This window comes from Anopheles ziemanni, chromosome 3, assembly GCF_943734765.1.
Source record: "Anopheles ziemanni chromosome 3, idAnoZiCoDA_A2_x.2, whole genome shotgun sequence".
NCBI lineage: Eukaryota > Metazoa > Arthropoda > Insecta > Diptera > Culicidae > Anopheles > Anopheles ziemanni.
Genome location: NC_080706.1, coordinates 58541498 through 58559110, shown reverse-complemented (window position 1 = coordinate 58559110; position 17613 = coordinate 58541498). Strand labels below are relative to the sequence as shown.

The 17613-nt window shown below is 39.2% G+C and overlaps 1 protein-coding gene across 1 annotated transcript in view; it reads right to left on the bottom strand.

Annotated features, from left to right (window-relative positions):
• Window positions 1-4877: 4877 nt before the first annotated feature.
• LOC131285104 (uncharacterized) overlaps window positions 4878-17613 on the bottom strand; it is a 52602-nt gene continuing 39866 nt past the window's right edge. The window contains exons 5-7 of the mRNA XM_058313961.1: window positions 13731-13908; window positions 11271-11407; window positions 4878-5005 (exon numbers count right to left, since the gene is read on the bottom strand). Of these exons, the coding sequence (XP_058169944.1) occupies window positions 4878-5005; window positions 11271-11407; window positions 13731-13908 (443 nt within the window). The remainder of the gene's footprint in view (window positions 5006-11270; window positions 11408-13730; window positions 13909-17613) is intronic.

Genomic DNA, 17613 nt, shown 5'->3' with positions numbered 1-17613 from the left:
GTTTCCTGCCAGCGGGAAGGGAGCCAACATTCAACGCTAGGTTTCGGAATAACCTTCCAGAAAGTTAGGAACACTGTTGAAATTTGAATAATTATGTTAATTGCTTAACGAGTGGGATGTTTTGGTCATTTAGATTAAGAGTTGAGCTTATGTTAGACATAATGACGAGTGTTTTAAGTAAGTAACCATTATAGATTGAGTAAAATAGTCTCCAACGTTATGGATTAGCATGTTCTGTTGGCTTCAAAAGCTTCTTAAAATAGTTTTCTTGGCAACTAAATTTAGAGTTTGATGGCATCTAAATCAAGCAAGACTAAGTGGTTAATATTAGTACTTTATGATAAGTTGAAAACTTTCTGTTTCCTTGTTAGTAAAACTTCAATGAAAGCATAATCCTATCAAACAATACCAACAAATATAAATCTCAGTCTATGAACGGAATATAAAGCTAAGCTCACATGGTTGGTTGGTGATGAACAACAGGTTGGAGCAACATATTCCAAATTCTAGCAAGTTGAGTGGTATCACAATCGTTACCAATTCTCTGTGAGAATTTGGAGGAAGTTATTCCTTTATCCCACGTGAATGCAGCTAATGTAGATTGATACAGCACATAGTTTCAGGTGTATTGTTGCATTTTATAGTGTGCAGTGCTAATTCAAACATGTTCTATTTGCTGAGAATACACGGACGTCTTTGGGACAAATGCAATTGTGCCAGTTGTTCGGTGGATTGCCTCAACAGACCATCGGACCATGAACACGTTACACAAGACTATAATCAGCATGGCGTAGTATAAAGGCAAGATGGGGCACTATGCATCTCCTTTATTTTATAGAAACAAAAAGTTACTTTCAGTGCATATAATTGTACATTCAATAGTTTGCATCAACATAAAATATCATAGATTTAGAAAAGCGTGTTATCAAACATCAAACTCTACAAAAAACGGATCCTGCCCATACTTTGAAAATTCGTTTTAGTATAGAGTTTAACAATTTATGTCGAATGTAAAAGCATGTTCTGAAAACAAAACTCATATTCATTCTAATTTAAAATGATTTTTATTTAGGCGTATTAAGGAATGGAATGATAGAACCACAATTTGGGCAATTGTTGGTAATCAATAGAACTAGTGGTTTGCGAACTACTGAACGAGTATGCTTATTTGAGTTTATGTAAAAATTAAATCAATTATTTACGATAGAGCAATAAGATGTGTTCTTTAGATATTGACCTGTTCTCCTCCAATGGAAGCACTGGACAAACAGATAACGAATAAAAGATAATTGTCTAAGCAATGGCACAATGGTGTCGTTGTGTTTCCCAAAAAACGATGGATAGCGCAACAAAGGTACATTCGGTCGCAAGCTTCGATGGCTTTAAAGTGCATCTTTGACAGGTAAGTAAGGGAGTGAGGGCCGACATGGAGAGTAGCTAAGGTGAATATGTTCGTTTTCCCATGTGGCATCTATGTAGAGTCTCGTTTGTGGCACATATGTGAAAAGTGTGAAACAAGTATCATGGTTATTTATTTATCAATAGCACATTTAGAAACACGAGTTCATTCATTGGACTCTTCTTGTATCGACGTCTACGGAGAGGCGTTGTCATCGAGACAGTAGCCAAGATAGCTTTCTAGGTGGCGAACAATTTTCAACACATTCACACGTTCATAAGAAAAGTATTCCTATTGGAATAATAAAACGGACAGTGGGATCCGATCCTACCCGAGTGAGTCATATAATGTAAGACGGACCGTTAAAATTTGAAAAATTGTTGTGTAGCTAAAACATAGCGAAACAAGGACAGTATCTTTACGTATGGTATCTTAGGTTCATTAATACAAACAGAGATAATGGGAATTCGCCACGTTAATGCAACTTTCTGACGAAAACTTTGCAATACATATTGCAATTATTGTATCGAATTGACCATAAAGCAACAAATCTTAGTATTTTGCAGTCAGTTGTGGCAAGATTGAGCTGCATTTATCCAGCGAACGTTTAGTTTGCGTCTAGTTTGTTCATATATTTATCGATTCTTAGAATACCTCACACGTAAGACCAAACATCATATGTAGGAGTTGTCTTTTAAACAAATCGTGGAACTAAAAAGAAGCTCACAATAAAATATGTAACAGGTGAGAACATAGAAGACTTGAATTCTAAAACAAATGCTTATGAGTAGATTTTCTCGATTAAAATCTTTTGTGTTTTCTTTTTAAAAAAAATCTAAGGCAGGCGAAAGTAGCGTTCACATTAACACTGCTTATTAACCAATTTCTGATGTTAAAAAATAAATACAATCCGACAACACACGACAATGCTAAGCTATTTTATTACATCAAATCAAATACACGTGTGTAAAGAAGAGCATTGTTTTAAATTTTGTTTTTATTCCTTACTACGAGAGTTTTACCTAAAAAAGACATTTTCTTCGAACACATTCTACCTACTAAGCAAGAACAGGAGATATTTCAAAGCCAAAAAACATACTGAATTGATGTTGACAGGATTAGCTCATCTTCATGTTAGAACATCAAATTCGCGACACACAAAATAATCCCTCGAAGAAGATAAGCCAAATGATGGACAAATAGGGTCTGAATTATACTTGCAGATTACGATAAAGCAACCAACCGCGAGAGTGAAATAAAAAATGAGTACACCATCGATTCCGCTGCTGCTTCTCGTCATTGCCTTTAGCAACCAATCGGATTAATGCTACGCCTGTAACATTCCCACTATTACCAATGCTTCCCTGAGTCTGTTTTCGATTTTTTTTCTCTACAGATTTCCAATTCATTCCAGTGCAGAAAGGTATGTGAGAGTATAATTATGCTTCCCTTGGGAAGCGGAGACGCTATAAGAAGTACGAAATTCCGAATGACAAGAAAGATACCAACGGCTAGAAAACCGATCCGTTGTTTAATCTGGCTAATCCGTTCGTAGTTGAAATGAAAAATTATACTCAATTAGTGAAGCAAAAGCAGAAGCAAAAGCACAACTTGGAAGACAAATGGATGCGAGATAGCGGAAGCTGGGGCGACGAATAGCACAATGAATGTGAACCAAGAGTTTGCAAAGGAAGTTTGTGATTTGAGGAAAAAGCACAGCAACAAGATTTGTTGCTTGGCATAATGGATGAAGGAAGATATTAACATATTCTGCCGTTTTCTCTCACCTTACGTTTTCCACGTTTTTTTGCAGTATCGTTTCTCGCTTTAAAACAGAATAAAACAAACAGATTGCAAGGGGAAACTCTTAAAGTACTATCTTTTTATACATTTGCATACTTGTTTTCTTTATTTTCTTGACTGTGAATTAGTTGCACCTGCCTCTATACAATTCGTTTCATATGTTTGTAATCAAAATACTTAGTATTTCCTTTTCTTTTTTGTGATTTCTTTGTCTGATGTGATTTGGTTAGCTTGCGGGTAGGATTTATATTACACGATTAGATTTGTTTCAGGATTAAGTTATGTTTTTTGCCACTCCTGCAGCATAAGTTGAAATTACTACCGTACTCTCGTTTTTAAAGTATTCTTTCGTTTATACACGTTGAGAATCTGTCCTTTATTAGCTTTTGTCAATTTTCTTTATTCCGGAACACTCAAATTACCGTTTTGCAAGTTCCTTACAAATTTTAGTTCTTCGAGATTTTACGAAGCAGGTTTCAATGGTTTAGCGAGGAGTATATACATGGTCAATTATTGGGAGTTGTAGTATTTTATTTGCGTTTAAATGGGAACACTGGATGCGATCTATTTCAACATGGCTGTATGCAATTCGAATTTTGCATAACGATTGAACATCATTCATTATTGTATGTAGTGTTCTTTAAAAAAAACAATCCATAAAAATGCTCTCGTTGCCGCAAAACACAAAACATCGTAACAGTTAAACATTTTGAGCCTTCTTGTTACTATTCGGCGTCAATTCACAGATAGTATGGCGAGCGATATTAATTTATTTCGATATTATCTAATTTTGTTACGATTTACTTGCTTTCACTATAAAACCGGTAAATCCGTCTTTATTTTGATCCTGGTTTCTTCCTTTTACCTTAATTTTTCTATCAACTTTATTTGCTGTTACTTTTATTTGATCCAAAGATTTTACAACTATTCCCGGTCTAATGGTATTGTAGCAATGCTACTTTGTTAGGATACGACGAGAATTTACCGATGTCCTTTTTTATTACAAATATTTTGTTCACAGTTATTCTTCCATGGTTTGATGATGCTTTCTGCCGTTTTGTGGTAGATAATAGTAATTTAAAATTCTGTCAACATGTCCAATCTACCGCCTTTTAATACAGATTAAGCAGTTTGAATGTTTGGTTTGTTGTAAGAAACAACAAAAAATAGAACCATCACGCATGTACTTTGAGACAAAACCAAACAACAAACATAAGTTTTGGAAATAGTTTGTAAGTTCTCCATGTTTTATAAACATAGAAACGAATCGCGATTTATTTCATTTCTGAAATTTTTACTACATGATCAAAGAGTGATTTATGCTTTATCATCATTTTACTATTGTTTAAGAACTGCTGTACGCCTAGTCGTGGTATTGTCAAACTAGAAATAAAGATACAATACCCATCGTATGTCGTGTACTAATAGATTTTCGTTGCTGTGTTCGGCTATCCGTTTGTTTCTCCGCAAGAATTTATACTTTATCATTAACATTTCGTTCCATTTACATTTTCTCGGTCGGTATGATTTACTAGTACCTGCTTTGTGTACTGCTCTAAGGATGCTCTAAAGTGCACGACATTCACATTTACACAAGAAAGGATAAAGAGTTTGAGCGACCCTAGTGGCTTCCGGTTGATATTCCTACCGGGGGCTTCTACGTTAGAACCGACTACTATCTGTTTACGGAAAACTTCAACAATAGAACGAGAAAGCTCCTGACGACAAGCCACAGATCCACGGCTTGCAGTATCATGGAGAAGGCACACGATCGCTGATAGATTCCGTACGGGTTTGCGGTACCTGGAAAGAACCATAGAGGAACATCGGTTTAGTATCGAAAAAGACCATCCGTAGTATCGTTGGAATGAACTGGAAGTCCAATGCATCGCTTATGAATATACCATTAATTTAAGGTTTATCTATCTGCCTGACAAAATGTCGGACTTTCAAGTTTTAGGAGTTTTATTGATAGTTATTATGTCCAAATTTGTAAGAAGGTTTAAATTGGGGTAGAAAAGCTAGCAATAAAACAGTGGTGATAATGGGGGACGTTTGAGTCAACTGCAAAGATGAATTCTATTTAAAGTTTTTGTCAGTTTCTGGCCTTCTAGATAAACTGCAAAGAGAATCATACCCCCAATTGAAGACGATTTACTATACGAGTTGCTCAGCGCTTTAGTATACTTTATCATTTACTATTATTTATGTGGCGAAAGTGAATCAAGTAAGTGACCAGCTGAAAGTGAGGTTTTCAAATCCATTGTTATGGTACGTAATTCTTAGACTGGAGTATTTCAAGTGTTGTAGCTTGTGGTAGAAGTAAAATGTATTACTAATAATATTGAGAATGACAAATAAAAGTTTATTTTCCCAGGACCGTCATATTTTCGGCGTTCTCTCATGTGTTAAAATACTGTTTCAATGCATATCTTCATTCCGTTCGGTAATAAGCTTTTCAAAATCTTGGAAAAATACTCGATTTAATATTGTATAGTTCACTTTAATTACCATGCATTTTAGGTAAATACATTCTTATATAGAAGAACATGTATGACAACTTGATAATAATGTTCTGTATAAAGAGATATAGCTTATTTAAATCAGAAATCAATCAAAACTGTGACTGTCATTTGAAATTCTTTAAATGAAGAGCAGTTTGTCCGTTTAAATTTTTAAGGCTCATTTTATCAACACAATATGGGGATTAAATCGATATCTAATTTGATTTTAATTAGCCTTGAAAACTGTTTGCTTTTCGCGTGGGATTGTTTTTGCCGTCCACATTACGGCGAATAGCAAAACTTGGCGGCGTTCGCGGTTGGGCCAATCGAACGTCATTCCACCGATTCACGGTTCGATCGTTGATTAGCGATTTCGGAACGAAGCGCATCCTCGCGGATATGCTCTCATAAATTCTCATAAAAGCTTTTGTGAAAATTACGTAATTAATCACACCAATAGTCACACGGAGAGGACCGAAATCATGGCCGAAAAAACATACAGACTCATAAAACTGCCACATCATTCAATTAACTGATTCATTTCGCCTCGTAACGACGGAAAATCAACGTGACGCGTAGTTCCCAGTGGGGCAATATTTTTCGTCCCGCCAACGCCAGACGTCCCTGGTACGCTACTCTCTGCAGTGTAACCTTTAGCACTGTTCATTACGATTAACTTTTCCGAGCCTTTTCAATGAATCCATAAATGTGTGAGATGTTCCGAAAAATTGAACAAATTTTCGCAATCATTTGCCGGCACACCTCCCCGCGGCGGTACATGAAATCCATGTGGGGCCCCTTGTCCCATTATCAATTTGGATCTGGCAAGCAGAATGTATTCCGTCGTAAGTGTTACTGTTTTTGGGGGCATCGGCGATCGCTAGAGCTGTGCTATCGGCGGGGGTAAATCTACGTTGCTTGTATTTATCTATCGCCATCTCCGCACGCGTACGAATGTTTCCCTGCTGAACATCAAACATCATCATCAACTTTTATCACATTTTCTTTCGCATTTCCCCCAGGCGATGAAAGCTTGGATGGGCTAGGTGTTCGGTCCCGATGGGACGCACCGTTGTCTGAAGTACGCATCCATCATCTCATGCTAAGTGATGGCCCTCAGGCGTAGGTGTGTGTGTGTGGCAACGAGTTTTATCGGACGGTGATAGTCTTTGAGGTGATGCTTGAAAAACTTTTATAATCATCGTTGTTATATGTTTCATTGAATTACTGTAGTTATCATAAAACATACTTGTCCTTTGAAATTGTGTCGTTCAACAGAATCGCTCTCCATTTGGATGAGATACTTTCATTTCTAGAAATATGGGTTTGAAAGCAATCGAATTATAGCCTTCTGTTTTGCGGTGCTTCATTTGTTAGACTATGGTTCGATTTTATTTTATGTAGACTCTTTTTTTTATTATAGTAATCAACTACTGAAAACAACATCCGGAGCAGAATATAATTTGTTTTAAATTCTCAAAACATATAAGTAGAGCAAACATATCCCAAAAGTGAAGGAAGAGTTTAAATTCCACATTGTGCTTATGAGCAATCTTCAAACGAATAATCCGATCGAATTTTGTGCTAGCAGTGACGGTGTTCTGTATCTGGTGGTGAATTGAGAAACTGACGCATTCATTCTTGTTTTGCTTTAGTTACTGGTTCTGTATCAATAAAAGGTATAATTTCAGATAAAGACATCACATCTTGAGTAAAATAATGCATGCATAAATTTTCTTTGGACAAGAATGATATGATTTAACAAAGTTGCATAAGTTCTCAAAACAATCAATTCGCAATAACTCATAAACCCACGTAGGTGTTTTTGATGAATTAAGTATAACATACGTTTTGATATATTATTTATTAAAAACACCAGCTTCTACAGCTACAGTTTACACTTTGACTGATGGGTTCTATTAGTGTAAAAGAGTTTATGCCTTTTGAATATGGTGATTTTTTAGCTAATGAACCTAGAATAGAACTAGATATTTGGGGTCAACCGTGCAAATTCACAATGTACCCTCACTGTTGGGAGTAGCTGTATGTATTTATTTTGAGTTACCCACACAGTCGATTCGAATTGCCAGGTTCACTTCGGTATGAACTAAAATAACGGAGTGTCTGATTTTCAAAACATATTAAATTATAGTAAAACAGACTGCATTAGCTGAAAACCCCCGCAGGATCGGCAATGATTGGATTGTCAAGTGTGCGATAGCTAATCTAATCCAAACACCGTGCCTAGAAGTGTATTCATAACCCAATAGAAGAAACGGCACCGGAATCATCGGGTTGGTTTATTTAGTTGGCCGAAGAGGCACCGGCAGCCACACAAAGTATGGTGATTTAAGTGGTGGGGCGTATACGCACTACCGCCCCGGATGAGACTAATTCATTATGCTTCGATTCACTCCAGTAGGTACGTAGATCAAAGATAGACAGTCCGACACGTGCTCTACCGGAGCTTATGGGGAGCTCGACGATGCGTGAATGTATGCGTGTGTTTGGTTTTAAGCACCAATACATCGCGCACGAGTATCGATGCACGCGGGACGGGACAGGAAAGGGAAAAGAATTTATTGAGGATCCATATTAAAATGGATGGATTCCAATGCTGAATATTCATGCCCACGCTTCGGTATGATAGCTAGTTGTAATTTATCAGCTTAAATGGTTAGTCTTATTCTGAAGTCACACATTTTGTTTCGAATGTGAATCGTCACGAAGTGAGATGCGTTCAGTGTGATTTGTAATACGACATGAATGAAAGTTTCTAATTGCATCATCCAAAATCCTTCGAATGGAAAGATTAAACATTACCACCAACGTTCGGTACATTGCTTGTTCCGTTTGCTAAATGGTAGGCCTCTTTTCACTCTCCACCTCCACATTCGTCCTGGCACGATGGACCGTACTCCTGTTGCAAATTAAATAACTTTTTAATAAAAGGGATTATAACGATCCTTGCTTTGGCTCGTAACTGCCCGGGTTGGGCTAAGCGCATAAAAAATGGGCTGCTTTTAGGATTATCCCCTTTTTTATCGGCACTGCTGGCTTGGCGATCGAACATTTGCCTCTCTCGACTACTGAGGAGGCCTACCGTCAGCCGAAAGAATTCAAGCCAAGCTCCGTTAAAAAGGGCCCGAAGTGTATGGATCACCCTCGGCACGTTGGAAGGGAAAATGTGTTCCAAATTAAGGGCGGCGCAATGAGACCAGATTGGACCTTCGACGCACCAATCGACGGATACGGCAACTTCGAAGCTTCCGGGTGCTGTACGCTTGGGAAACGACATGGTTTAGGCTAGAGGCATTCGGTTTACCGCTGGGTGAATGGTCCCGGTGGAAATCAGTGCAAACCGCATAACACATTTTCTCGCCGGCCCCAACGTCCCAAGGCGATGTTGCAATTTATCGATGTCGGTTGGGAAAAGGAAGTAGGAAAAAAAAACAACATGACTTTTTGGCCGACAGTAAGCGAAGTTGACTTTGCCACCACAATTGATGTTTCGATCCTTTCGGTATGTATCACCGGGAAGAGAAATGGTTTTCATTGAAAAAAAGGGAATACACAATGCAGACTGGCAGAAACGGCTCGACGATCCCGGCTCAACAAAAGGCAGATAAAAGGGACAACCCACTAACAAATGGATAACGGCCAATCGTAACTCATCGTTGGGTTAACGGTGGTCGCAACATCATGATGTAGATATCTTGCGAGCGATCAAATCCGTCCCAGTCCTAGCGACGATGCCACGCGGAGAAGAAAAAATGGTTGCCAACAAACAATAATGTACAACCTCCGACAAAAAATCGCAAGGGTACCCACAACGGGAGTCATAACGATAACACCGTCACCATTATCGGAATCAACATAAACGTGTTATCCGTGGGAATGATATATAGAAGAGAAAAGCGGTTAATCCAGGTAGTACCACGCAAACACATGCGCATTTGACAGCGTTGGTTAAAGTCAACGCCACTGCCGCTGGCACCGGATGAAATGTGTCGGTGCGAAAGATAGATGGCGCGATAGGTGTAAGGTGGCCCTTCGAAGGATATTTTTTCCAACAAAAAAGTGTTTACTCTCCCTGTCGCACCGGATCTGAATGACATGCCACGAATTTAATCCAATAGATGTAAATAATCGAATGGTTAAAAGATCTGAATGGGTTGCTAAAAACATTTAGCTAAAGTTGTAAAAAGCTAAATAAGTGACTTCAAAACAATTGTAAGTGGCACTTCGAACAACTATGACAAATAAAACACGAAAGGATATCGCCTCGCCAATCTGCAATTATCACTCAAATGCAAAACTCTTAAAAAAGTTAGTTTTAGAATTCTTAGATTTGAATTAATGAAACCATTCTTTGGAAAATATGTAAAAACACACAAAATGTAGACTCATGTCTAAATTCAATGGTCAATTCGAACAAAACCATAAAACGAGTATGCAATGTTACAAACATTTGATAGAAATAACCAGTAACAAAAATAATAATAGGAAGGTAACAGGAAGACAATATGAGCGTGGTGTGTAAAACAGATGGTAAAAACTTTTGCAAACTATCATACTACACCTGAATAGCAAGCGTCCAACTTTAATATTGTCTTGTACAATTATGACTTTTGAAAAATTTTGCCACTTGGTGACCGATTTTTAGGCAATTATTTAGCACATATTTTGTAGGAAGGTGTACAACGAATATGTGATAAATAAGTCTGATTGTCGATGCTAATTGCTCACAATTGACTAAAAGTCAGACAATTAGTTTTTGCTACTATTTTTGACAGTGTGTATGAAATCGATTTTAAAAACAATTTTACATGTTTAGTTCAAGTTTGTGAAGCCAAGTATTCGTCTTTTATCAAAATAAAATGTTATCTGTCAACATGGCTTGTGATAAATCATGAAGGTACTAAATTGAAACTACTACAACGTGAGCCGACTAGCATACCATTCTCCACACTATCAAGCACAAAGTATAAGTGCAATTTGTGCACATCCTGTTGGACGCGCCAAGGACTTTATCAATTGACCTCGTTTATCCCACCAGTCGCCTATCTGCAGTACCATGGCTCATAAAATTAGCATTCTGGCTGTAAAAGGCTCTGGATGCTATTTGCCACGCACACGCATACACATTATGAGTTCTACTATTTAGCACACCACTGATGATGGCCATTTGCCGACCGAAGCCCGATTCCATGACCATACCGTGCAAATCGATAATGATATGAAATCCGGTCGAATGCCAAATCCGTTGGTAAATTAAGCTTTATTGGCCGTTTCCGCCAAGGGGAAACGGATGTGGCTAGTAATCATGGTGAGCAGGAAGAAAGGATAGAGAAAAAAAGTCTAGCCGAATCGGACCGTCCGGGCCGGGCGATGTGTTGCTGACTGCCTGACTGTTGCTGCTTATTGGTTTAGGATGCGAAGGGGCTTTAGGGGTTTCGATCGATCGAATGGTTTGCATTACCACCCGTCGTGGGCGCCAAATGTAAATTGACTTTGGCCTCCCCGGGGTCCCCTTTTGGTGGGGTTTCGCTATACACACTCACCGTTGAGCACATGTACGGAGATGGAGTAGTGTTGGTTTGGTCCGATGGAACACGTATAACTACCGGAATCCTGCCGGTTGACCTTCGCTACAAAAAGTGTCGAATTGGCTCCGACGCTGGTTAAATTCGTTTTTACACTGAAAGAAGAAGAATGAAGTAAAAATGTAAATAACTCTATACATTGCGGGACTAATGAGGAATTCGTTTGAATGTTGTTAAAAAAATTATTTTATACGTAGAAAAGGCAACATGATGGAAGAGAAATTGTTTGTCGGGAGAATTAAAATCATTTGTATAACTAGACAAGTACAAGGTCAATGAATGGTTTCATGGAAAAGTTAAGGGTTTTCCAAAATCTTTTGAAGCAGTATCTTGGTCCAGCTTAAGCTAATCTTCAGATCATTTCGTCGGAGATAACTTTGAGAAATGCGGACGCATGCCGGGTTAACAAATAAGGAGTAGATACTGCGTTGAACCGGAGTATAAAAGCGAGCTTAACTGATTTCTGCTGGGACGCATCCGGTGTTTTTTTTTCGACAAAGGCAATAACGAAAAGGCGTACAGCGTTGTAGGGCTGGCGTTCCAGTCATGACATTTTCACGGCTCTTTGCACATAGCAATTGCCTTTTGAAGTACCAACAGTCCTACTAGACGTGCTCAAAAGCATGTGCTAGGAAACCTGTTTTATTGATGATACTGCTCAGCGTTGAGTGAAATAAGACATTCGACAAAAAAAGGAAGATGAGATAACGAAATGAATTTCTTTTGAAATCGATTAAACTGGCAGTCACAGAAAGCTCTCGTTATCAAGACGACGTTCTCAGATGAATCTAGCAGGATGGAATGTGAATGTAAATAGAAATGAAGGAAAATGTTGAAGTCACTTAAAGAACTGATTTGTACTTGACATACATGGAAATGATATCCAAAACAAGTAATTTTATTTTTCTATCAAATCATAAACAATCAAGTGAAATGTTATCTGCCAACATAACAAACAAAAACCTACCTTTTACTTAATCATAGGGACCGAGGCGTATCATATCATAGACTAAGTAGCTACCTGAAGCCTCGAGCTTTCAAGGACCCATTCCTTTTGCCTATATTTTTCATATTTTAATGCTAGAATTCTATCCATTAATTAGCTTCAACATTTCGTGTTCCATCAAATGCGAGATGAGTTTATGCTTTTCTATTTGAATAAAATCAACTAACTGAATTGAAAAAGTAAGAGCGATTCAATAGAGCCATCAGAATTGCGTTTTACTGAAGAAAATGTTTCCAAACGTCACCTTGTCGTATTTTATTTCAAGAAGATTAAAAAATCAATGTACTATAGTATATTCAAAAGTTCTGTTTTGATAATTTACGAAGAGGAACTTTTCCAGAATAGTTTGCCGTTAATGGTAATTTGTGGATTAGCAAAACACAAAATGTCCAATACTTTTCCCATGAGAGATATAATAATGAAAATTTATCAAAAACTTTTACTTTTGCAAACATGTTATAGACAAGAAAATATTTCTTCTTTTTTTTCAATTCAAACAGTTGAAAAGTAATTTCCGCAAGAAAAAAAAATTACTTGTCAATTTAATAAATAGAAAATTATATCATAGATTCTCTAGGAAATTTGATGCTGACTTAAGGGCGAAAAAATTGCCTTATGGAATGAATTTAAGATTTGTAATTTAAATTAAATGTGGTCATGAAGAATGATTTCAATGTCAATCGAGATTTCAATAATTTAAATACAACTTTAATGTTGAAATAGTTACGTAATCGTTGAGTAAAAATTTGAGGGCCTTCATTTTACTGCGACTAGGGGTACCTAGACCTCTTAATCCGCCCCTGCACAGTGTAGAAATGTATTATGATCAATTTGATGGTTTCACGAATAATTCATAACATCAGTAAGAACGTAGCAACAAAAATCACTGCAATTTAATAGCGATGCGGCATTAAGAAATCAACAGTAAGGCATAGTAACATATTGTAATAAACATAAGGCGGCGTTGTCGGTACAATGTGACTATCATTACAACTTTGTGGCATTTGCTATCACACTACCAAGTTCTGGTTGATTACTTAGCTTTATTCTCCTACGCATTACTATTTCAATTGCTTTGTAAACGATCTCCAGATGAGTCCCATAATTGACCCATTAAGTGAGAGCAGGTAAAACATGACTCAAAATTATTGAGCTACCCCTCCGACTGCCTTACTAACGTCCTATCTTCCAAGAGGCATCCCGGTCTGGAGGCCATTTAGCCAAAGCAGCAAGCCATAAATGAACCATTTCGCGGGTGTAGGAATTGTGGCCGAAATCTGATCCACGGATCGTAAACAATCGACGTGACGGTCAGATGACTGGCACTTACAGTTATGCAGTCAGGTACCTAGGGTGGACCACACTGAAGAACGAGCTTTCCCTGGGAAGATAGCGCTAGCGAGTACACTTACCTGATGCCGCCCCGTGTCGTGTCGTGGTTGAGGATGTTTTCGTTGTGTATCCAATAAACGACCGACCGGAGCATCGAGATGTGCCGGATTTTGCACATCAGCTTTATCGTTGAGCCAACCTCGTAGTACTTATCGTATAGTGGCCCACCTTCCTCGTCCACGATGAGCACCTCAGGGGCTGCGTCGGGTCGGGTGGTGCATGTGGAGGAAAAGTAAACGAAGAGAAGTTATAAATATATCGTGCTTCCGTTGTTTCTTAGTAAGTTGTATTCGCTGGAGAAATGGTGGAACGGCCCGCTCGGGACCTGAACGCGTGGCAAGGTTTCAGAAGAACTCCTCTGTTTGTCGGCCGCGGCCAACGCAAGACGTGAAGGGCTCTGTTCACGTTTGCGCTTGCGAGTGGGCGTGCCTCGTGCAAAACGTGTCCGTGGTCTGATGCCGCAAGGAGAGCTTAAGGTGAAATCGGCATGGAAATGGCACCATAAACGGTTTACAATCCCAACAGACCTGGCACTGGGCAGTGGCGAAGGCTGTAGGTCGAGAAACCATCGACAAACGCGGGTGAACGGAACGAACTTGTGCTCACACGCTGGGTTGCTGGCAGTCCATGGCCAGGGGCTTCGATTACGAAATCATTCTCAAGCATATTTCACCGTCCGAGCACCGATTCTGCCGATCGGGGCTTTTGGGTGCATTACTCATCTCATTTCGGCCGGTAGGCTGTAAGTGAAACTCATGATTTGTCTTCTTTTCATTAATGCTCCTGGTATGCGGTGAATGAAATCACCTTGAAATGTGACCAGATTATGCAATCGGGGGTGGGTCATAAATATCTGTGAGCCATCCTAACGTTATAGCAAGTGGCATGGATTTGAGAGCAACGCTGTTGTGGGTTGTTTTTGGTTGACGAAATGCCTTCGATCTTGTCGAGCACGTTTTATTCATGAAGGTTTCTCGCGAACAATCATGCTTTGTCATACAAACCCACATAAATTGGACAAATTGTTTCTATATTTTTAAAATTTGAATGTTCCTTGCATCTGCAAACATCTGCATTTATCAACACTGATCCAGAACCCTACTTGACGTATGGTGGATCTCCTATTAGTTCTACTGGGTGCTAAACAGGGTGTTATCTACGATTGCCCTTATTGAGAATCATACGTTTCGTGAAAATACGATTAAGTAAAAATAAACAATTATCGTGAAAGTACCGGGTTACCGGCTGCCTTAGCGTGAACAAGACGCACAAGGGGATAACCGGTTCATTAATCATAAGCAAATATTCTATTGTACAGTTTAAATTGGTTCTCAGGAATGACTATTCTCAATGATAAATATTACGCTAGTTCGTTTGAAGTCAAACAATGAAAACATCATGTTTATTAAATACTATTCTTATCATACTTGCAAAAGTATCTTAAAATAAGACTCTTTCTTCTATCTTTTAATTACCACATGTATTTACAACAATTTTAAATTTAATGCTAATTCCAAACATTACACAGTCGAAATTTCCCCCCAATCAAGGTAATTTATTTCTGTCGATCTATTCGTTAAGTACTGACCACCTTAGTTTTGTGAACCTTTCTTGTCACTCATGTCTGGTTTTGTTTACTAATTAACGCGTGGCTACTCGAAGTGTGTTTATACTAAATGTTTACTATTTCTTGACCATGTGATACGGAGGACAGTGAGCTTCGCAACACATATGTTTGAATTGATTACAATTTTTAAATTAAAAAAATTGCTTTTGTTTCCGTTTTAACATGTGCAAAAGACAAAGAAAAACGAAATTAATTAGGAACCGCTACGTCATGCAGAACCAAATAATTAATCTTAATTCACACGTTACTTTTTGCACAACGCTGTCATTGCGCAAACTAGCCCTATTTCAAGCCTTCCAGTAGCGAAACCGACGCCAAGGATTTCAGTCGACCCGTCAGGTGATCGATGAAGTTCCCTTTTGTCTTATCATTTTCCATCGGGTTGTCTGTTCGTAGCCGAATTGATAGGTGGCGTTAGAAGCAAAGTGTTCTAAACAGCTTTGTTTGTTTATATTTATCAATTTTATATTTGAGTACAACTCCCAAGTATAACTATTGTCCTACTCGTCGGACACGTTATGATCAGAATGATCTGCGTCTTCGATCATCATCGTTCTTCAATGCCCTTTAGTTCTTCAATGAGAGAGTGAGTTTAGTAAGTTCTTTAATGTACAGCCTTTGAGGTAATCTATGTATTTGAATTAAAATTGTTACCAAGAATTATCCCCATTATTCAAAGGATAAAATAAGGATTCCAAGCCAGCTAAATTTCGAGAGAAAAGAATTTCATTTTTCAACATTGCCCAGAAATTCTGTGCATTAGGAATGTATAACGTGTTTTCTGTTGTGAAGGTGGGCCATAACTTGCTGTTAATAACTGAATTTTTTCTTTCCATTGAAAGACCATGCGCCTCCATTGAACGGCTATTAAAGACAGGAGTGCGCAATCCTATTGAACGGACAATGGAACAAATCTTTAAAATCACTAATGACACTCGTTTTACTCCCGCACCGTAACACTCGTGCATGTATGCATTCTTCACCGGGCAAGCATCTCTAGTATTTAATTACACGTTCAGGCTCGACGCATTTGTGCGAGAAAAAAAAATGCCGTTAATTGGTTTCAGGATGCAGCGCCTAGAGCTATTATACGCTGTACCTCGCCTTTGCAGGTTAATACGAGGGCGTGTGTGTGTGTGCGTTTGTGTGCTAGGTAAAGCGTCAAGGCGATGTCGGCACCTCGCAACCACATGCTTAAGAATGCGCCGTGTGGCAACGGTAAACCGACAAAGAACTAGGCTTCGAACTTCTGACGCTGGCTCACTTGCGAAGGGCGCACCGGAAGTCGGTCCCATGCGCGAGGCGATGCAGCAATCGGAAAGCATGGAGCGGTCGCATGGAAACTCGCTCGATTGACAATCCGTGCAGCAAAAAGCGGGCGAAGTTTGCTCTCCGCGGGGGATTAGTATGTAAATTTATGCTTCCACCGTACACCGACCGGGGACGCCACAGTGTTCGAGGGTCTCCTGCGTCGATGACGAAAGGAGCAAGTGAACCCGGGCGAAAAAATTGCATCCTCGTCGGGCTGGCTTGTTATTTATGGATAGCACACGAGAGGTAAAACTACCATTTTGAACAGCTCCCAGCCCGGAACCCCGTATCCTTGCCGAATCCTGCGCACCGTCTTGGCAAAGGATGTGAAATGTACGGAAGTGAGATGATGAGTGCATAAAAATGAGCTCATAATGAAAAGTTTAATAATCATGCTCGCGCGCGTGAACAAAATTGGTCGCACACTGTTATCGAGCTCATCATCGTCGTGTTTACGAGCGGGTTCCGTAATCAGAACGAAGAGGCATGTCGGTGGTCGTCACTGGCGCGATGTGGAGTGGCCCTAAGCCCAAGTGTGTTCGTCGCGCGGAAAAGGCAACCGTTCGAACTTTCGCAGCTTACCGTAGGGGTTGTTTTTGTTTTTATTTCGAGCGCTTCCCAAAAATGGCAAAAGACGTGAAAGGGGTTGTAGTTGTTTGTACCCTGCCGCCGAATATGCTCCTTGAAGGAAACTTTCTTCGTGGCCGACAAAATAGCGTGGTTGAGTGTGTGTGTTTGTTGTTGTCGCAAGTTTGCAATGTAATTATGCAACTTTTACCAAATGCGTATGGTATGGGCTGGGATTTGTGAAATTGTTCTACGCTGATTAGTTCCCGTGAAGAACAAAGCACAACAGGACTCCCTGGCGTCTGGTCACATACACACACACACACACACACACCCGCACGCCACTTAAGCGGCACTCGGATGCACTTCAGTCAGAGGGCTGGAAAGCGGGGTAAAAG